This window comes from Cervus canadensis, chromosome 21 (genome assembly GCF_019320065.1).
Source record: "Cervus canadensis isolate Bull #8, Minnesota chromosome 21, ASM1932006v1, whole genome shotgun sequence".
Taxonomy (NCBI): domain Eukaryota; kingdom Metazoa; phylum Chordata; class Mammalia; order Artiodactyla; family Cervidae; genus Cervus; species Cervus canadensis.
Window position 1 is genome coordinate 5037953 of NC_057406.1, and position 22635 is coordinate 5060587.

At 55.4% G+C, this 22635-nt stretch overlaps 1 protein-coding gene across 3 annotated transcripts in view; it reads right to left on the reverse strand.

Moving 5' to 3' along the window:
• Window positions 1–1981: 1981 nt before the first annotated feature.
• Window positions 1982–22635, reverse strand: part of PARVB (parvin beta) — a 115102-nt gene continuing 94448 nt past the window's right edge. For all 3 annotated transcript variants that reach the window (XM_043440428.1, XM_043440427.1, XM_043440430.1), the window contains exons 9-13: window positions 18869–18930; window positions 15806–15874; window positions 11856–11957; window positions 6359–6431; window positions 1982–5140 (exon numbers count right to left, since the gene is read on the reverse strand). In XM_043440428.1, coding sequence (XP_043296363.1) covers window positions 5064–5140; window positions 6359–6431; window positions 11856–11957; window positions 15806–15874; window positions 18869–18930 — 383 coding nt within the window. In that variant the 3' untranslated portion in view covers window positions 1982–5063. The remainder of the gene's footprint in view (window positions 5141–6358; window positions 6432–11855; window positions 11958–15805; window positions 15875–18868; window positions 18931–22635) is intronic.

Sequence of the window (22635 nt, forward strand, 5' to 3'; positions counted from 1 at the left end):
TGGCCTTATTTTCCGCCCAGATCTTGCTCTGTCTGCACTGACTTTGCCCACCCCACCCTAGCTGCACACCCTTCCACACTTCAGCTCCTGAGGCAGGAGCTGGTATCTACCCTGCTCCCTGCTGCATCCTCAGGGCTCAGCTTGGCACACAGTAGGCCCTCAATAAGTACTGACTAAATAAGGTTCAGGCTTATTTAGGTGGCGCCAGGGCTAAAGGACCCACCTGCCAATGCAGGAGACACGGGTTTGATCCCTGGGTTGGGAAGATCCCCTGGAGGAGTATGGCAACCCACACCAGTGTTTTTGCCTGGAGAATCATGTGGACAGAGGAGCCTGGGGGGATACAGCCTAGAGGGTCACAGAGCTGGACATGACTGAAGCGACAGCATGCACACACACCCACACGAATACAGTTCAAGTTCCTGCTGTGCTGAGCCCGTGGAGGGCCCCACATCCCGCCCCAGGGTAAGGGCTAACCCTGGTCGCTAGTAAGGGAAACAAGGATTTATTGAATCAAATTATACCCGCAGGAGCAGATTTCCACTTGAAACGAAACCACACAGAATCTGAGCTTCCCAAGCACAAGATGCTGTCCTTGCAGAAGGAACCGTCCCCACCCCTGCAGCATGCATGACCCGAGCTGTCAGCCCCGAGCTGGCTCCTGCCTGGGAAAGGCTTAAACGAGATGACCTCAGAAGGTCCCTTCCTGCTCTGAGTTCTCAGGGTCTACACATTCTGCTGAGGTCAGATGGCCATGCAATGTCATGGTTCCCAAAGACTGACCACAAGGCAGAGACCCTGATGGGAGCAGTGGTCCTCCCCCTCAACACCCAGTAACAGCCCCCTGGGTAGGGATGGCTGGATGCGGAGGCTTTCCACAGGGTCAGCCGGAAAGAAGGGGGACAAAACTCAGAAAAGACGCCAACCAGAGTGAGCCCACCCCCACTCCGCGTGGATCCGAGGCACTCCATCCTTTTCCAGGAGTGTTCGATGCCTCGCCCCAGACTGTTTCACCTCGCCCAGCCACACCCCGGGCCCCTCCGTCATTGCGCTTCTCACTGGGAATGATCCACACGCTTGTCTCTCTCTCTCCATGGCTGTTGTCCCCGGCCACTCGGACAAGCCCTCGAGGAACGTCCCCAGAACAAGACCTACCAGAAGACCCCCCTGGGACACAGGGCACCATTGCTGGCCTGAAGAACTGCTGCAGGACGAAGCTTTAGCTTCATCAGTACTGATAGATAATCCCATCCAAGTAAACCACTGGGAAGACAGACTCGAGGAGCTGGTGATTCACAGCAGGTTTCGAAGCCCACGCGGTCACGAAGAGTTGGACACGTCTGAGCAACTGAGCACACTTGCCCTCTGGAAAAGTGTGGGTTCGTGACCTCGCCAGCAGTCATGTGGGAACAAAGCCAAACGTGAACTCGGGTCTTTCTCCAAAAGCCCAGGATCTTTGCAGCAACAGCTTGTCACTTTCAGCATGTTTAAAGGGTTGCTGCCTCGCTCCCCAGGCTAGCCACACGTTCAGTCACCATTTTCATTCTGACGAGGAGAAAAGTTCGATGCACCTGAAGTATCCCACGACTGCTGCGGGGAGGGCTGACAGCAGGACCAGCGTGGAACCCCAGTGATCTGGCCCCGCTGGGGGTCACCTCAGGGTCCCTGGCCCCAAAGAGAGGGGAGGGCACCAGAGCCCTGTAGCAGTTCATGCCACTGGCCACTGGCATCTCTCGCTCGGGTTTAGAACCAGGCACCTGGGCAGACTCGCCTGCTCTGTTCATTATTGTGACTCAGCCGCTGTGAGCCGCCAGCCTCTGCTCCTGCCCAGGAAACCCTTGGTGCAGCACCCCTGCCCCGGGGACCCTTCCCGCCCAGGACTCAAGCTGGCTCCTCCCTCGTCCGTCGGGGAAGTGGGGCTGTGCTGGTGTCATGGGCCCAGCATGACGGCTAAAGGCACAAAAGAAAGCCAGGCACCAAGACAGAGGCAGCGGCCTTTATTGGGATAAACCACCACACGCCGTCCGGAATGCCGGCTCCCGCCGCCAGCCCGCGGGGTAGGTTGACAACACAGCCAGGGTTTCAGTGGCTTTTATTTAATACCCAGAAATCCAAAGTAAACACCGCTTAAAACAAATCAAGAACACGAGGATACTGGCACACAAACTGGGCAAGAGGATTTGGCTGCTTTAAAACAACACAGCTCTTGTGCCACATCCAGTTAGGACCTCAGGGCACGTGGGGCTCTGGGCTCAGCGCTTCGTGATATCGTGTTCGAGGGGGAAGCAGAGCTGCAAGCAGGCGCCCCAAAACCAGTGAAGGGGAGGGCATTCAAAAGACAGGCCATCCGGAGAACAATAAGAGGAGGCATTTCAGGACCTTTAGCCATCACGGCATGGGTACCGATGACTTTGTTTTCACTTAGCTCCTGTGGATGAAGGTCCCTCTTCGGGGCAAAGGTGGGGAGGCCATTCACTACAAATGGGAATCAGTGCAGCAGGAAGGTTTCTAGAACTTTCCTCATTTAAGGACTAAGAGGGAAGCTTTTGCCTTCCAAGGAACTCCCAGCAAGTGTCAAAAGAAAGTAGTTTCTGTTGCCCCAGTTTCCCCAGAAGATGCTGCAGCATGTGGGCCTCGCAGCAGGGATGTCCCGGGCCCTGACACTCACATCCTGACAGCTGTTGTCCCCAAGCCACCAGGGACAACGGGTGGATCCCAAGAGGAGGAATCTAGCCACTGCAGAGGTCACCCTGGCTTCAGCCTCAAAACTGCTTCCCAGCCCTCACCCCACACACGCTTTCAATTCGGGTCCAGTCCAGACAGTGGATGGGGAGAATGATGCGGACGGCCCCAGGGGGCCTGCACAGGTGGGCGGAAGGCACGCCCATGCCTTCCCCGCTGGTTTGAGAAAAAGTTAATTTGGAGACCAGACGACATGCTTTGCTGGACAGGGCTTTAAAGAGTCAGCATTACGAGATAAAAGTGCCTGTCTATAGGTTTCCCACATATTTATCATTCCTGTTACTCTCCTGCCTAAAACACAAGAGGGCTGAAGTAGGCTCACTGCCCTGGGAGTTGAACCCCATCACCACCTCCCTCCCCGGAAGAACCAATGCCCCTCACCCGGACCTTCAGGGTGTGGAAACAGGCCTGGGGTTGGGGGGGCTGCCCAACTGGGCTGAAGACCCCAGGCTTCTTTCCAAACCCCGGCCTCCCCTCCTTCACCCCCACCCCCACTCCCGCAGGCCCCCAGGAATCGGCATTGCCCCGCCAGGCCCACAAGCGCCCACGGCAGGTGGAGGGGCCTCCGCCTCCCTGGCACCGTGGATCCACGCGTGTAATGAAGGCGGCACAGAACGTTCCAGCCTCAGCTATTTTGTCAATGTGGATGTTTAATGTCACCGCCTCCCGCAGGAGACGCCGTAATGCCGTTTTAATTATTTCTTTCCCCTGCTGGGTAACCTCCGCCATCAAATTGGCTATTCTGAACCCGGCCCCAGGCTGGCAGCCGCCCGAGCCCAGGCAGAAGAGGCAGCTGCTCTTTAAGTCCTGAGCACTGGTACGCAATGTAAGATAACGACGTGCTCAACAGCTCTGACCTGTAGCGGGAAGGCGAATATCACAGAAGAGAAAGGCCCACGTTGCCAGGGTGCTGAGCAAACCCAGGGGGTCCAGTCGGCCCGAGAACCCCGGCTCTGCAGGGAGGTGGGGGTGACCTGGTGAAGGACCTGCCTGAGACCCAGCCGAGGGGTGCCCCTTTCTCTCCCAAGACGAGGCAGGCGAGGGGTGAAGGGCACGCAGATGAGGGATCGCATTTCCTTCGACAGGGTGCCCCAAGGATGCCACAGGCTGCGGAAAGCTGGGACTGGCGGAGGACAGAGGTGAACACTCCACCGCCCCTCTTACAGGCTGAGCTGTGACCCCCCCCACCCTAGAACCCGCATATTGAAGTCCTAACCCCCAAGACCTCAGAAGGTGACGGTATTTGGGGACAGCGGTCTTTACAGACGTAATTAAGGTACCATGAGGCCATTAGGGTCCACCCCAATCCATTCTGCCTGGTGTCCTTGTAAGAGATGAGACACACAGCGGGGAGAAGCGTAGGAAGCGAGGGAAGACGGCGTCCGTCTACAAGCCCAGGAGGATACAAAGGCACCAGCTCTGCCGACACCACCGTCTCGATCTCCAGCCTGTAGAACTGAGACAATAAATGTCCGGGCTCTAACCCACCCCCCAACCCAGGCACTCTGTTACGGCAGCCGCAACAAACTGAAACACCCTGCTTTCCAAAGGTTTTTGGAAAGGCATCCATCCTCAAACAGAGCCTCTGGGATTGGAGACTTCCCAGCGGAGCTGTCTCCAGCTGCCTTTTAGAGCCAACTCCGACACAGCCCACTCAGCCGCAGCAGGAGATGAAGAAACGCCTCAGAAACCCTTCCTCCCACGGACCGTGGCCACTGGGTCCGCTGGGTCCCAGACGTCTGAGCAAAAGCAAAATGCAAACTGCACGGAGCGGCCAAGGAATAAGGCTGCGAGTGGACACTCCGGTCGCAGCTGAGGCTCCCGGGAGCTCAGAGGGAATTTTTTTCAAACAGCAAAATGCATTTTTTGTAAAAAGGCCTGGCTGCCCAGGAGAGTCCCGCCCAGGAGATGCCACCAGGACAGTCAAGCCATCGCCCCTGCTGCAACGCTGCCGTGCGTTTCTGACGACTTGTGATCGCTGGCGGCTGTCAGCTGGAATGCCAGGTGCCCCTCTGCTGCCTCCCAGGGGCTGAGGGTCAGGGTTCCAGGTTTTTTTTTTCTTTTCCATCTTTTGATCAACAAGAGACTTGGCCCCCTGTGGCACCCCAGGTGAGGCGAGGCTGCAAACTCACAAAGCATTGGTGTTTGGAACCTGAATTTCTAAGTATGCCACCCGCTGTGGAATTACAGGGGAAGGAGGTGAAGAGCATCTACCAGAAACAAAAAGTGGGGTGGGGTGGGGAGCAACCGAGGGCTGGGAGGGGAGGCCAGGGCACCTCCCGAAGCGTGGTCCCCGCTGAGGTCTCTGCTGCCCCTTGCTGTCACTCCAGGTGCTTGTACTTGGTGAATAGGTTGTAAAGAACCCGCAGGGTGGATTTGAGGTCCAGGTTTACCACATCTGCAGAAGGAAAACAGAGAAGCCACTGCGGGTGAGAGAAGGTGCCCCAAGTCCTGGTGCCAACACCTGGGAGATGTGGGGGACACCATTTATGTCCCCCGCAGAGCACTCTTGCTGTCCCCGCCACTCACAGGCCGCTGCCCGAGCCCCCAGGCCACCACCCCGCGGGATGAGCCCTGGGATGGCGAGGATTCTCCTTCATCCCTTCCAGGATGGGCCCAGACAAGTCTGCGTGGTACAGGGTCTAGGACAGCCAAGGACACGTACTGGTGACCGCGGGCCACCCTGCGGGCCTCCTGGGGCAGGGCAGGCAGCAGCCGCGGTCCTACCCCCTCGAGGTCAGGACCAAGGTGTGGCCCAGGAAGTCCAAGCACCTTGTTTGGTGGGAAGCGGCCCTGTCCCCCTGGGGGTCGGGCACCTGGTTCTTCTCCTCACTTGCTCTCTGAGCTCCGACAAGGGCTCGGGGAGGGCTGCGGTTCATGGGTCACGGGACAGAAATCCTGTCCTGGATGGGTGTTCGACAGTGACTGCTGAGCCTCCCAGGGGGCGTGGATGGAGGCTAACGAGGATGCCCCACCCAGGATTCAAGCTGTCACTGTCGGGCGGGGATCCAGGAGCACTGGCCTCACCTGCAAACTTGTTATAATTGGGACATGGAGGGCCCACGCCACAGCCCCTGGATTGGAAGATGCTTTGAGCAGCACCCCTCCCCAGCACCCCCCACCCCAGGGCTTCAGTCGCCCGCTCGATTCCTGGTGGAGGGCATTTAGCACAGGAGTCAGTGCGGCGGTGAGGGGGCCTCTTGCCGGGGCTCTGCTGGCCTCCACTGCCATGCAGACCTCACAGGCCATGACCGAGCCACGGCCTGGCTCACGAGCACCACCGGGCCACCAGGACAGCGACCCGACAGGCGCTGAACTGCAGCCAGCCCTAAACATCCTCTCAAGACGTGAGGCAGCGTCTCCGGTCTGAGCACGGGCACCTGGTGGGCAGTGGAACCCTGAGGTCGTGGGGCAGAGGCCACGGCCTCCAAGTCAATGCTGACTGAAGAACCGGCCTTGGTGTCTTCCCCAGCACAGGACTCCAGGTCCCCGAAGCCCCGAGGGCAACAGGGAGCTGGGGTCAGCAGAGCCCGGCCTTTGAGCCACACGCTCGGGGCCTGGTGGGAGAGACCCGGCCGGTCCCCTAGCCCTTCGAAGACCCGGGTCAGGGTGTTACCTTCAGGACGAGCCTTGGGCTTCTTAAGGCCTCCGTCCAGCATCAGCTCAAAGGCAAACGACACGTTGTGGACCTGCCAAGGAAGCCAGAGTTAGCGCCGGGGCCGCAACCGGTCCCAGGCCTGCCCATTGCCCCCCACCTCCACCGATTTTCCTCCAAGGGGATGGAAGCAAGCGTGGACAGGGGGAACCTTTGGAATAACTCGGCTCACAAGGACCAGCAGTGCCCGGGGCAGGACCCAGGGTGGGCAGAGGGAGGGGGAGGGAGCCTGCTGAGGACAGCACACATCCACCGAGTGGCCCTCACTCCCCTTCCCAGAGATGAGGGCGTGGCTGGGAGACGCAGGCAGGAGATGAGGGCAAGAAGCTGCCCTGGGGGGGTTGGGGGTCCCCAGGCCCTGACACGCCCATGTGAAGACAAGTGACGGCAGCTTCCTGTTACAGCTGAGGACCTGAGGCTCAGAGAGGGCAAGTCACCTCCTGAAGGCACCCGGCCCTGGGCCCCGTCCCTGGGCCCCATCCCCAGCACACAGCAGTCCCCTGCTGTCTGTCAGAAGGCCTCAAGCCAGCCGAGTGTGACGGCCTGTCCTTGGCAGGGGTATATCAGTACCCCTGACCCAGAGCAGGGGCCATGGACGCTGCTGGAACTGAAGTCAGGCCACTGGTGGCTGCTGCACGGCCTTCAACCTTCACAATGCCCTGGAAAGGTGGACACATCTATGCTCGGCCCCCAAGGAGGCTCAAAGTTTGCACACTTCTGCCGCAGAGGTTAGACACAGAGCCGCCTCTGCTGCATTTCAAGTCCACCTGAACCATGGAGACACTGGCGATCAACCCAAGCACAGCCAACCAGAAGTCTGCTTCGAGCGAAGTAGGGGGTGGGGGAAGACAGGCAGGTGGGGAAACCAAAAAACAAAATAAATCACAGATGTCAGAGCTGGAAAGGACTTTAGGGCTCTCCTGTAATCAAACACCCTCTAAACAGTAACATTTTCATGATTTCCCTGCCAATGAATCAGAAACACAATAATAAGTTTGCCTGCAAAGTGGTTTAATGATTAACCAGGAAAGAGACACTTGGCAAAATACTCCTCCGTTAGTCAAGACCACGAGAGCCCAGGGCACAGCAGAGAAGCTTCCACGCCACGGGGGCACTGGGTGGGCAGTGCTCAGAGATGTAGAGGAGGCCACCGTCCGCTGAGTATCAAACAGGAGCCCAGCCCTGGCACGCGGGACACGCCCCAGAGTGGGTGCAGGCCACTCACACCCAGACCTGGGTGAGCTGCAAATGACCTGAGGCTCGTGGGCCACGCTGAGGGAAGACAGGACGCAGGCTGTCAGAATCCCACCTGCAGGGCCTGGAGCCGGCCTGGAGAGAGGGCTGAACCCGGCTGGGCCTTGGAGGAGGGACACGCACGGGAGATGACCGGAGGGTCTTAATCTCTCACTTCCCAAAGGAGGTCCTGGGCGAGACGGGTGAGGACATCCGTCATCTGTGCCGAGAAAGTCCCCGGGCTCCGAGAGACGGGGCCGGGCTTCAGCCCACCCAAGTCTGGATGGGAATCTGTGCCCTGTCTCCGGGAGCATCCTGCCTCTTCCACCGTCAGCTGAGATCCAGATCCCTGATTCATACACACAACAGGTTTGGAGTTGAGACAGAGCCAGTACGGCCACGAGGGAGAGACAGGGCAATGGCTGGGTTAGACTGTCAGCCCAACGTGGGAACAGACGTCTTCTGTGGCCCCAGGCTGGCAGGATGCGCCCCCATCACCGGTGTGGAGCATGGTCAAGTCCACGAGGCCCCTCCCTGCACTGAGGAAAGACTGGCTGGCCGGGGGATGGGGGTGTGGGAGGGGGGAGGTGCAGGGGTCGGGGGAGCACCCTTTGAAGGCCCACCTCTCTGCAGCTGCTCAGCCCAACCAGTGATAGGTTTTCAGCAAGCCTTCCCTCTGCTTTCTTCTCCGTCCAAGGAACCCACCAGACAGGAGACTGCCCCTTTCTCCTTCCGTTCTCTCTGAGCCAAGCCTCAACCCCACAACCTCTCTGCCCCTGCAGAGAAGCGCCCTCGGGGCCCGGCTCCATGGACCCAGCACAAAGAAGAGCAAATACTTCCTGACAGGATGTGGGGCCACCTCCTTGACCGTGATCCCCGAGAGTGAGACCCCACCCCCAACCAAGCCACACTCTGAACCCCAAAGCCCCACACTGCTACCAGGAGCCAGTCCACAGCAGAACCCCCAAAGTGCTTTCTCTCTGTGATGCAAAGGAGTTTCAAAAAACCAGGTGAGGAGAGAGAAGGGTAGAGGGTCCCAGAAAGGAATGGGATCTCCTGACTCTGCCCCTGCCGACTGTGATCCATCCCCACCCCAAGGATCCCTTTCCTCTCCTGGGGACAGGGACTCTGATGAGGGAACAAATGGGAAAGCACCCTGAAACTGCAAAGCCCTTTCTGGGACTTGCTTCCAGGAATAACCTCCAAGTCTCCAGAACGCAGGCCACCCCCAGAGAGACAGGGACACTGTGGAATCTTCCAGATGACCACAGACCCAAGGTACCCAGCAAAGTGACCAGCACAGAGCAAGGCTCAGTGGTGGGCCTCAAACAAGAAGTGTGGGTGGTACCCACGCCTCTGAGATGGTTCGATGGGGCAGTTCAGTTGTTTGCAGGAATCTCAGGGTCAGAGACGTCCCATCTCATCTTTTTAAACTCCAGTGCGATGGTTTAAAAGCACACACCCATGGTATATCTAGGATTTGCTCACTGATCTCAGTCTCCTGTCACTGCTACAAGGATTCTCAGTGCCTGGCAGAGTCTGGGGTCCCAGGGATGCTTTGAGAGGGCCCCTCGGCATATGTCACCACTGCCTGGCCACATTGGGACGAGGTGTCTGGCCCCAACGGGAAGGGGGTTCAGGTCTGTGCAGCAGGAAAAGGCCATCATCTGCGAGGTGGTTGGAGGACCTGGAGGTTAGTAAGCCCCATGGCTAATGAGGAAGCTCCCGGTGGTACCAGGAGACCATCACTTATTGGGAGGAAGGGAAAGAATCCAGGGGTGGGGCTGGGGGCTAACACAGCCGGAGAAGGACCCTCCAGAATGCCAGCTTCCAGCCAGGAGAGCTCTGGAGGCCCTCGGGCCACCACTGGACCCTACAAGCGTTGACGGTCTCACACCACGTGGGATGCTGTCCCCTACAGCAGGCCCCCGTCTCCCGCTCAGAGGCGAAGGGGACCGAACAGGCTTTGAGCCTCCCAGGCCAGAGGGTGATGGACAGAGACTCGTCCTGTCTCAGAGGGAAGGAGGCCGGGGCTGGGAGGGGCCGCCCCTGCTACTGCACAGAGCCTGTCCCGGAAAGAAGCCCAGCTCCAGTTGGCTTGGCTGACTTCAACCTTCTCACCAGCCTTCGTGCTCATTTGAACAGAGAAAAGATCTCTCCAGAACAATGCTTCTGGGAACTTCCCTGGCGGTTCAGTGGCTAAGACTTCTGGGAACCTCCCTGATGGTTCAGTGGTTAAGACTTTGCCTACCAATGCAGGGGATATGGGATCAAAAGATCCCACATGCCTCGCAGCCAAAAAAACCAACACATCAAACAGAAGCAATATTGTAACACATCCATAAAGACTTTAGAAATGGTCCAGGTCAAAAAACAAACAAACAGAAATCCTTCTGCAGCCAGCCACGTGGGCAGGAAATGCAAGATGAGCTCCATGACCAAACTGTCTGTCTTCCTGCCTCCTGACCAGCCCCGAGCATCCCCCCTACCCTGCCCCCTCTGCACTCCGAGGAGGGGAACGTGCCAGAACCTCACTGATCTGCTCTGATCCATCTCAGCGGGCCAGACGGCAGCGACATTTGGCCGCGAGCAAGCCGCCCTAGAGATGCCAGAAGCAGGCTGATTGGTAAACACTGGCTCAGCTTCCGGATGCGTCTCTGGCTGCCTCCCTGACTCATGGGTCTAGCACTTCGGGAAAATAAAATGACAGATGCTCTCGAGTTCAAGCAATATGGTCAGTCCACGAGCCAGGTTTCTGAAGGCGAGGAACTAAACACTGCTGGGACGGCTGGACCTGCGGAAGCCCTTGGCAGGAGGTAAACACCTGGTCACAAGAGTGTCCCAAACGTGAAGGCCATGCCCTTTGACCCAAACAATCCTCTTTGAGGATTTTCCTAGAAAACAATCCACAGGAATGGAAACATATATATATATATATATATATTTATATATATATATTTATATTTACATATTCATGATCGTGGCATCTAGTCCCATCACTTCATGGCAAATAGATGGAGAAAAAGTGGAAACAATAACAGATTATATTTTCCTGGGCTCCAAAGTTGCTATGGATGGTGACTGCACAGCCATGAAATTAAAAGACGCTTGCTCCTTGGCAAGAAAGCTATGACCAACCTAGATAGCATATTAAAAAGCAGAGACATCATTTTGCCAACAAAGGTCCATATAGTCAAAGCTATGGTTTTTCCATGTATGGATTCGAGAGCTGGACCACAAGGAAGGCTGCTGCTGCTGCTGCTAAGTCACTTCAGTCGTGTCCGACTCTTTGCGACCCCATAGACGGCAGCCCACCAGGCTCCTCCATCCCTGGGATTCTCCAGGCAAGAATACTGGAGTGGGTTGCTATTTCCTTCTCCAAGGAAAGCTGAGTGCCAAAGAATCGATGCTTTTGAACTGGGGTGTTGGAGAAGACTCTTGAGAGTCCCTTGGACAGCAAGAAGATCAAACCAGTCAATCCTAAAGGAAATCAACCCTGACTATTCATTGGAAGGACTAATGCTGATGCTGAAGCTGAAGCTCCAATACTTTGGTCACCTGATGTGAAGAGCCGACTCATTGGAAAAGACCCTGATGCTGGGAAAGAGTGAAGGCAGGAGGAGAAGCGGGTGACAGAGGATGAGATGGTTGGATGGCATCACCGACTCAATGAACATGAGCTTGGGCAAGCTCTGGGAGTCAGTGAAGGACAGGGAAGCCTGGCATGCTGTAGTCCATGGGGGTCAAAGATTTGGACACGACGTAGCTACTGAACAACAATATATTCACATGATACGTTATTGTTTTAATAGGCAAAAAGAAACAAGTGGATCGCCCCAAAGTGGAAAACAGGGAGACTGGCATCACAGCCGCTCCATGGACTTTGCGCAGACACTGAAGATGGTGTCCAGGAAGCTCATGAAGCTGCGGGCAGACCACGCGGCACGAACAGGGGAAGGATTTGCAACTCTACTGACATTCGGCCACAATTATTAAGACCGGCATCGTCCCAGGCAAAGAGTCCAACGAGAACGTGGCACATAACCCCTGGATGCGTTAGGCACTGCCCACGGGGCTCCTTCCTTTCCTGAGGGTCACATGTCATCACCACACCATTTTCTGGGCAGGCTGGACTTCACAAAGAGCGGCCCGGGGATTCTACGCTGCTCACTTGGATGAGCATGTCCCAGGCCACTCCCAGGATGGAGACCGCGCACACACGTACCTTCTGGTCAAAACTGTCAGGGGTCAGGTAGAAGTTGTGCAGGGGTACGAAGTAATCTTCCAGAAGCCCCATGAGCAGCACCAGGTACACGCCGTCTGCAAACTACAGAGGAACATGCGTGATGTTCCGGGCCGTACACGGAGTCAGCAAAGGCTCTGCAGCCACTCAAACGGAGGAAAAGTGTTTTAGAGTTAAAAAAAAAAGAATCCATCTCTTGTTGAGGAACTTGAGCCTGCAGTCAGGTGAAGGACCAGGGTGCAAAGTGGGCACTTGAGACTGTACATGATGACATGAAGTGCGGCTGAGTGGGGAGGATCAGACCACTGACCTCGGGGATAACGCTGGTCCCATCTCTCAGGGTGGCCGTGGGGACCCTGTGAGGAGGGGGCAGGGAGCACCGAGCATGCAGGGAGTGCTCCACCTGTGCCAGCAGCGGGCACGGTTAATCCACAGCCTGCAGGGTGCCCTAGGCTTTGGTTTGGGGTTTGCTGCCCCGTTCGGCTCCTTCACTTGGTAAGCTGCCTGGGCGTCTTCTTCTAGAGACATCCATGGCGGGACAAGACTTTCCCATGCCCTGGTGATGGAGAGTTTTTCCTAGCTGGGTCCTAATTGGTAGATCCCAGCCCCTCGACCTGCTACCTGGCCCAGCACCACCTCCCACGCACAGGAAGCGGCCGGGAATCTAGACCCAAAGACTCTGCTCTTTGCCTGGGCTCCCCCGCCCCCAAGAAGCCAGGACAGAGGGGACCTGCTCCTTTTACAGGTAACCCAACGGAGACTCACGAAGGCAGAGCAACTTGCCCAGGGGCAGGAGAGGACCAAGATGCGGGAGGCAGGGCCTGATCTCTGGGACACGGACCAGCACTCAGGGTGGGGAGGGGGGAGGCAGGACCTGCCCACCCTCCCTCCCAGAGGACATCTCCTGCAGATCAAGGGCTTGTGACGAGCCCGGCCTCCAGATTCTAAAACTGTGTGGTCCAATACGGTTTCCACTGGCTACATGTGTCTGCTGACATTCGTCACAGGCTTTTGAATGAGACTGACTTATTTCCAGTTTAAACAAGTGGGGAGAAGCTCAGAGAGGTTGAGGAACTGGCTCAGTGTCACAGAACTCAGAAGCTGCCCCACAATCTGAAAGTGCTTTTAAAAAGGAGAAAACACACACAAACACACACCCAGGGCAAGAACTGGAGCCCCGTTCGCATTGACTTGCAGGACATCAGAAGTTTAACAATGAACATACTTATGGAAATACTCAGAGTCCTTTGCCACAACAAAAAGAAAGATCTGCATTTCGAGGGCTGGGTATCTCTTTTGGTGGATCACTGGCTCAAACTATTTTTAGGATATTACTTCATGTGTGTTTGCTAAGTCGCTTCAGTTGTGTCTGACTCTTTGCGACCCCTTAAGACTGTAGCCCACCAGGCCCCTCTGTCCATGGGATTCTCCAGGCAAGACTACTGGAGTGGGTTGCCATGCCCTCCTCCAGGGGCTCTTCCCGACCGAGGGATCGAACCCCGTTCTTGTACGTCTCCTACCCTGGCAGGAGTGCTCTTTACCACTAGCGCTACTTCGGAAGCCCCGTGACTTCACACCGTGCAGTGACAGGAACAAATGATGGCATACAGAGCAAACAGACATCAATGCAAATTTAAGTTCAGAACTCAGCCTCAGATGTGTGGCTGTTGATAGCGGCAGGCAGAGCCATCTGGGCAGTGACCATCACGGACAGCTGGTGAGGATGTGGGTTCTCACTGCCGCCGACGAGAGTTTCAGGCGGGCCAAGCTTCCGGGCCCTCCGTGTAACTACCGACCTTTGCTCTAACAACCCCGTTTGTAGGAGTTTATCCCGAGGAAGCAGATAAAGGCATAAACAGCTGTGTGCAAAGATACTGGTTGTACCGCTTTTTACCAGATCAGGAAACGTCCCATCACAAGGACTGGATTTAATGACACGCAGAATAGGAGGCAGCTACTAAAGCGAAGAACACAGACAGGCCAGACAACACGAAAGGGATGTGACAGAAACCCACTCACTCACACAAAAAGATGCCCACACTATTAAGTAACACTTTGCAAAACAGCTGTTTTACAAAAAAAAAAAAAAAAATCACCCACAGCCATTTCAAAAAGCACACTCATGCATACAAACCATCTAGAAAAATGCACACCCAACAGTTAGCTGAAGTTGGTTACCTCTGGAGAGAACGGTGAGGGAATTGGGGCGGGGGCAGACTAAAAGGATGGTTCCTTTTCAAATGAGTACACTTCTGGACTGTTAACACATCAAGCCGCAAATAATCAGAGGCTAAACGTGCAATATTAGTAAACTGCTAAAAAAAAAAAGTGTTCTTGCAAACAAAGCACAAATAAATATATACGTTAAAAAATGGACCATTCAGCTTTCAAACATAGAGCAAGCTGCCTGCGAGGAGCCATCCGTGTAGAGAAACGATCTGGAGTAAACCCCCAGCGCCGTTATCTCTGGGTGAGGGGATTACGGGTGATTTTTATTTGTTTTGGTTATCTGCATTTTCAGACATTTCTACAATGAACCTGAATTACTTTTTTAATTAGAAAAGCAAATGAGAAAAGTTAAAGAAAGAGGAAGGAATGAACGCAATCACCCAGGGGTTTAAGAAGGATCAGCTGCACATTAGAGAAACGGGCACCGAGAACGCGAAAGACGTCAAACTCAAGCACCCAGCTAATCCTGGGGAAATTATATTTTGCCTTTAATGCTTGCTGAGTGCTCAAAACATATTTTCACGCTGCAGCTTTCTCTCTGAGTGGGGGTGGGGAGGTATACTTTCTATACTTGCGGCAGGAGAAATATGTGGTGTGTATTCACTAGAGGGACGCCAGCCAGCATTTGCTGGCTAAGCACTCAGGGTAGATGGCCATGGACAGCAGAAGCAGAGGGCGCCAGGGACCTCCCTGGTGGTCCAGAGGTTAAGACTCCTCACTCCCACTGCAGGGGGCTCGGGTTCGATCCCTGGTAGGGGAAATAGATTCCACATGCTGCGCAGCCAAAAAAATTTTTAAAAATAAAAAAAAAAAGAAGCATAAGCAGAGGCAGCTACACTTTCTATCCTGAGGGACCCACACACGCAGAAGCTCTTTGGTGGGGGTGCCGGCACCTTGGAGGGTGCTGTGGTTGAACTGCATCCCTGCACCAAAGAAGTCCCTGATGCTGGGAAAGATTGAGGGCAGGAGGTGAAGTGGGCAGCAGAGGACGAGATGGTTGGAGGGCATCACCGACTCAATGGATACGAGTTTGAGCAAGCTCCAGGAGCTGGTGATGGACAGGGAAGCCCGGCGCGCTACAGTCCATGGGGTCGCAGAGAGTCAGACACGACAACAATGACCAGAAAAGATGTGTTGGAATCCTGACCCCACCCCCCAGAACCTGTGTGTAAACTTACTTGGAAATAGGGTCTTGGTGGAAGTAAGGTCATTAGGGTGGGCCTTAATCCCACACGATTGTGTTTTTACCAAAAAGGGGGGGAAATTTGGATACAGATCCATGTGAAAGCCAAGATGGAGATGATACATCTGATGACTCAAGAAATGCCCAAAGTTACCAGCAAGCCACCAGAAGCTGGGGGAGGGGCCTGGCCCTGGCCACCTCCCTGCCCCCCTCCCCACCCCCTCCCAGAGGCTCAGAAGGAATAGCCCTGCAGACACCCTGATCTGGGATTTCTGGCTTCCAGAACTATGAGGTTATATGTGTTATTTAAGGGGTTTTGTTCCAGGAGCCCCGGGAATTAAGATAGAGGGTGTGGGAGAAGGTCCAGGGGGCTGGGGCTGGGACTATTTCGACTGCATCATGGACAGTCTGTTTGACGAACACAATGCTGTCTGCTTTGTTCACAAGGCCCACTGAGGGTAAGAGAGCTGGCTGAAAACCACTCCAGGCAAAGGATCCTTCAGCCCAGAACATGGCTCACCTGGGTCTCTAGCTCCGTCACCTCCAGATTCAGCTTGTTCAGGTGCTTGTTCACAAACGTGATGAGAGACTGCAAGGCAAAGAGACACAGGAAACGTGAGCGTGAGATTCGGCTCCCACATCATGGGACGGGCGCGACAGGTGCCATCTCTGGCTTCGTGAGACGCTTCCGTAATCTCCCCTATTGGCTGGAACGAAAGGCCCGAGTCGAAAACGAAATGTTCTCACAATCCCCCTTGGTTTTAATGAGATAAAACCTAAATCTATCCCAGCGGGTAAAGAAACGCACAACTCTGTCCACCAGCCCATGTGCACATGTGGTGTGCACACGTACCATATTTAACATCCCTGCAGAAGAGTCACCTGCGCCCTCGAGATGGATGTGACGGCTCCCACTCAGGGGGAGATAATTAAATGCTTCAACGTAGGCTAGATGTAGCCTTGAACTACAAAAGACTGAGACAGACAGGCTGCCTGGGGCCACCTCCGTCAGAGTTTCAGTAAATGAAGAGACCTCAGAGATTTGCTGCTGCTGCTGCTAAGTCGCTTCAGTCGTGTCTGACTCTGTGCGACCCCATAGATGGCAGCCCACCAGGCTCCCCCGTCCCTGGGATTCTCCAGGCAAGAACACTGGAATGGGTTGCCATTTTCTTCTCCAATGCATGAAAATGAAAAGTGAAAGTGAAGTCACTCAATCGTGTCCGACTCTTTGCGACCCCATGGACCGCAGCCTACCAGGCTCCTCCGGCCATGGGATTTTCCAGGCAAGAGTACTGGAGTGGGTTGCCATTGCCTTCTCCACCGAGATTTGCTGAGTCCTGGTATATACCTACACAGGGTCACTGGCTTCTTCTCTCTGGCAAAAGCTTAAAATTTGTCACTTGCAACTTTTCTCAGTAATCAAGCCCCACTTTAATGGAATCTCAGTATCAACCCCATCTCTCCCTACCCTGGACATGATGTCATTTCCTATTCATTTAACCCAACCATACTATGTGCCCAGCACTCTGCTTGGTGCTGGGGACACAAGACAGTAAGTAAGACAGAGCCCCACCCTGATGTCTGGGACACGATTTTCCATACACACACCCAGTGGAGGCAACAGGGAATCCAGAGATACAGCAAAGCTGATGAAATGTAAACGTCAGGGCCGGGTGGGAGGGTGTCAATGAGAAGCAGGTGGATCCCTGGAAGATGAGGGGGCAGGGGAGGATCTGAGCTGGGGGGTAGGAGTGGGGGGAGTGGGTGGAGCAGCCACCCAGGCCGTGTACACCTGTGGGAGCCCTCCAGCGCCTTCCAGCGGGGGCTGGAGGTGGGTGGGATGGGAAAGAGGAGTTGGGCGTGACCTCGGAGGGACCTGGAGAGCTGGACAGGGCCCCCCTGCTTTTTTCCTAGGATTTGGGAGACACTAACACAACTTCCAGTGTGGGGGTGGGGAAGGGCCAGGCTGGAAGTCAGGGAAACCAAAGGATTCTTTCTTGGTCATTGCTGGGATCCCCACAACACGCCTTCTCAAAGAATGAATCGGATCTACTGCAAGTCAGGGCTTCCGTGGTGGCTCAGTGGTCAAGAATCCACCCGCCAGGGCAGGAGAGGGTGGTTTGATCCCTGGGTCGGGAAGATCCCCTGGAGAAGGAAATGGCAACCCACTCCAGTATTCTTGCCTGGAAAATCTCATGGACAGGAAAACCCCACGGCCTGCTGCAGGCCATGGGGTCGCAAAGAGTCAGACATGACTGAACTAGTGGACAACAACTTGTGCATGGATGTGAACGGGTTGTGAATCCATTCTTGGGAACGGATTCTAGGGGCCGGATGTGGCCAGGGTTGGGTTGGGAGTACTGCTCTGAGGGCCCAGAGTGTGTTGCTTATTATCCAAGGACATTAAGTAGGCTCGGCCCCAGAAGGCCCACTTCTGCAAAGTGCTTCAAGAACTAACAATCTCATCATCCCAGTCGGACCAACATTTTCCAAATGTGAGTTCCATGGGAATTTAATGTGTTCTATCCCAATATATTTAAATCAACAGATCTCACTACAGACAAACAAGCTTGGAAAAATGCACCCCTCCAAGCCCCCCTCTTAGTGAAGTGAAAGTCGCTCAGTCATGTCCAACTCTTTGAGACCGCATGAACTATCCAGTTCATGGAATTCTCCAGGCCAGAGTACTGGAGTGGGTAGCCTTTCCCTTCTCCAGGAGATCTTCCCAACCCAGGGATCAAACCCAGGGCTCCTGTATTGCAGGCAGATTCTTCCCAGCTGAGCCACCAGGGAAGCCCAAGCCCCCTCTTGGAGAACTGCAAAGCTTGTCAGCATATTACAGCCTCTGAGAAGTCCTGCATGAAGCAACCTGTGTGGGAAAACGATCCAAGATCGAGAGCTGCCTCCGCAGGGTCGAGGGCTCAGACTTTACAAGCTGAGATCCATCCCACCGCTGCCTTCCTGAGCATTCTGCAGGTGCTCAAATAACTTGATGTGTACTGAGTCTTGATTCGTCTTGGGGGAGAGAAAGCCATTGGCCTGGAAGCTCGCCATTCCCCAGCCCCAGACTCCAGAGCCTTGTTCGCGCAGCTTCTTCCATCGGAGACTGACCAGCAGGCTGCCTCCCCTTTGTGCTCCCAGCTGGGGAGACAGGCCAAATGGAGCTCAGAACGACTCCGCCAACAGCGCCTGCTTGTTTACCAGGCACGTCGTGGATGCACCGTTGCGGTAACGAGGCCAGCACGAGCCAGCAGGCTGACGCGCTGAAAAACATTTCCACATTGAAAAAAAGCCTTGATTCAGAATGAACCGCCCCCCAACGCTGGCGGGGTAATTCACTCCACAGCAGTGGCGGGGCGGGTGGCCAGGAAGATACCCAGGAGCAGAGATGCTGAGTTAAAAAGGTGCTAATTTTATGCACCGCAGTTACGCTTTTGACTATAATTACACTTCAATCCATGTGGCAAACATTTCAGAGATTTCAAACATTTTCCCACCTCTTTCCCAGCACGAAGTTCATGCTGTAAAAAAAAAAAAAAAAAACACCCAGAGATGGAGGGAAACACCATGACCGAAAACTCACCTTCTTCACGACACTGAGCTTGTCGGGGGCGTGGTCGAAGAGCGTGTCGAAGGCGTCCCGCTCTGCAGAGACACGGAGAAGGGTTTAAGGAGACGCGGCTGCTGCTCTGATCATCCCTGCACATCCCCGGAACCAAGCAGCGTCTAATCCCCCGGCATGTTCCACCTGCCTGGGATCCTTCGCATTCCTGCCAGAGCCGAGACACAGGTGCTGACGAGGAGCAAAATCAAGGGAAAGATGCTTTGAAGGGTCCCTTTAACTGAGTTTCTGCCTCTGAGCACAGAATACAGGGGAAGCACTCAGACATATCCTAGCGCCCATCCGTCATACTATAATCTCTATTTTCCCCACACGCCTTAACTTGTTCAATACATCTGATGGATAAACCTGACCCCCTCCCCCGCTAGTCGTGGCTGCCCCCTCAAACAAGCCCTCACCTGGGGATGGTGGCTACAACTTCCTGTTGAATGGATCCCACTCCTGCACTCCCAACCCCTCCGATCCATTCTCCCTCGAAGGCCCAGTGAGCCCTTTAAAGTTTTGCTGTTCAATCGCTAAGCTGTGTCCAACTCTTTGAGACCCCATGGGCTGCAGCACGCCAGGCTTCCCACTTTAAAGTGTAAACTGGATCATTTCTTTCCCCCTCCCCACCCCTGCTTTCTTTCTATAAAGAAAGGGGAGTGCCGAAGAATTGATGCTTTTGAACTGCGGTGTTGGAGAAGACTCTTGAGAGGCCCCTTGGACTGCAAGGAGATCCAACCAGTCCATCCTAAAGGAAATCAGTCCTGAATATTCATTGGAAGGACTGATGCTGAAGCTGAAGCTCCAATACTTTGGCCACCTGATGCAAAGAGTTGACTCATTTGAAAAGACCGATGCTGGGAAAGATTGAAGGCAGAAGGAGAAGAGGATGACAGAGGATGAGATGGTTGGATGGCATCACCAACTCAATGGACATGAGTTTGAGCAAGCTCCGGGAGTCGGTGATGGACAGGGATGGATGGCGTGCTGCAGTCCATGGGGTCACAAAGAGCCGGACACGACTGAGCGACTGAACTGAACTGAACCCCACCCCTACAGGGACTAAAACTCCCCATCACTCTCTCATCACTCTTAGAATAAAGTCTCTCTCTCCCATGGGCCCATAGGGTCCACAAGTTCAGGATCACCCCCCAACACGCTCCCCGGAAACCTCACTCCACGCACCAGCACCTCCCTCCGTCACATGCCCACCACTGGGCCTCTGCACCTGTTCCTCATCAGCCTCACCTCCTTGAGGTCGTCTGGGGGGCCTTCTATGACCACCTGTCTCTAAAAGAGCACCCCACTTCCGCTCTCTGTCCTCTCACCCTGGTGCAACGTTCATAGCAATTACCCATGGCTGTCAGTAAAGAATCTGCCTGCAAGGCAAGAGACACTGGTTCGATCCCTGGGTCGGGAAGATTCCCTAGAGGAGGAGATGGCAACCCACTCCAGTATTCTTGCCTGTAGAATCCCATGGACAGAGGAGCCTGGCGGGCTATATAGTCCACGGGGTCGCAAGACTCGGACACAACTGAGCGACTAGCCCACCACCATCTCTCTGCAAGCACGTTCTGTTTTTACTTCTCTGCTGGACTGTCTGCTCCCTGCAGCCCAGGACTGCTGGCTCACTTCTTCGCTGCACCATCACTGGCTCCAGAACCGTGAAGGGTCCACAGCTGGTGCTCAGAACAAAAAGAGCCAGGAAATCCTGCTCAGAACGCCTCGCGAGCTGCTCTTCCCGGGGTGTCCGCCTCTGTGGGAAGACCCACAGGGCCAGAAGGGGCCCATCCCGCTGCGTCCCAGGGACCCCAACCCACTCTTCCTGCCTGTCACTTGTGGGCCCAACCATGCCTTCCAAATTAACACAGAATCAGCCCCTTCTCTTTCAGTTGCGAGGCCACCAGAGGCCAGGGCGATGTGGCCATCAGTGGACTAGACAGGAGCAGGGCTGTCTGGGGCCGGGGCCTGCTTCCAGCCTGAGGCTGCCGTGGCAGGTCACACAGGGGCAGACAGAGCCCCTGGGCCGCCTGGAGCCCAGGCAGCGGGGCGGAGGTCTCAGGGTGGGACCCAGGGCTGTGGGGGAGTTGCTGCCAGGACAGAGGGGGTGGGCCATCCTGGAGGCCCTGGGGCCCCCCTTCTGTCCTCAAGGGTCCCCAGCCCCCCAAGGTGCCTGGGGGTGGCCAGTGCTCAGAGAACCTCAACCAGCAGAGAGGCCCTGTTTCTGGGTCTCTATCCAAGCTGGGACTGGGACTCAAACCCCCGGCGTGGAGTCTGGGGAAGGGCTGGGGTAGGAAGAGCCTCTCCATCTGTCTGGAGGGGACTGGGACCCAGAGCTAGAGATGACCCAGCGCCTGCTTCAGGACCACACCGACAGAGAGGGGAGAAACGAGAAGAAGGCAGGTCATGACAGAGGAGCCAGAGCCTGCGCCTTTCCTGGGGGAAGCGTCCCAGCTACTCCCCCGGGGCTGCCCCCAAAGGCAGGCGCTCAGCATCCACCGGCCAGGGCTCCCAAAGGCAGCTGGCCCAGCCCAGGTAGCCTCCCCACTGGCCTTGGGGGCAGGCAGCAGGAAGGAAGGTGAGAGGCAAAGAGGAAGGTGTGTATGCACAGTGTGTGTGCATGTGTGGTGTGTACACACATGTGTGCACAGGGGTGGGGAGTGCGTCTGCGGAGGGGCACCCCACTTTTTTCACCTAAAGGCCAACAGCAACCCAAAGGCCCGACCCCGCAGGTTTCCCTCCCCCCAGCTTTTCTACCGCGGCAGCTGTAAATTATTTTTATAATCATCTAAGTCTGATTATACTCAACAAGGCAGTCTGCTAAGAGGGAGGAGAAAAAAAAAAGCTAAATCTTCACAAAGCAAAACACAAACTTTAAATGCAGCTTTTAAGAAAACCCCCAGGAGCAGAACAGCCTTGACGTCAGCCGGGTATATTTAGCCGAGCCACCGCTGGGCCGGCAGAGGCAGGACGGCAGGGGGGCCATCGCGGGGCCTGGAGGCCAGAGCCCCCACGCCCGCTCACCTGCACCTGGGCAGGCAGATGGCGTCACGGCCGAGGCCTGGGGAATGACAACTAATCTGGCCGAGAGCCTGGGGCACATGACTTAGGCAAAGCATCTCCCTCCATAAGGTGGGGGTGAAACAGACCCCAGCTCACCACCAGTGTGAAGGATTAAGCGAGGTAAAGAATCAAGGGCTTCCCAAGTGGCGCTGGTGGTAAAGAACCCAAATGCATGTGCAGGAGACATTAGAGACATGGGTTCGATCCCTGGGTCAGGAAGAGCCCCTGGAGGAGGGCAAGGCAGCCCACTCCAGTGTTCTTGCTTGGAGAATCCCATGGACAGAGGACCTTGGCGGGGGGCTATAGTGCATAGAGTCACAAAGAGACGGACATGACTGCAGAGACTTAGCACCCAGCACACACAGGGAAACGTTCTCCCCTGGTGGCTCAGACGGTAAAGCGTCTGCCTACAGTGAGGGAGACCCGGGTTCAATCCCTGGGTAGGGAAGATCTCCTGGAGAAGGAAATGGCAACCCACTCCAGGATTCTTGCCTGGAAGACCCTCACGGATGGAGGAGCCTGGTAGGCTACGGTCCTCGGGGTCACAAAGAGTCTGACAGGACTGAGCGACTTCATTTTCACTTTCACGCACAGGGTATAAAGGGAGAAGCAAGTGTGTCCCTGATGTCCTCTCGTCCTGACCCCACCCTGACCTCCCTGTAGGTTCTGGGGACAGTCACAGG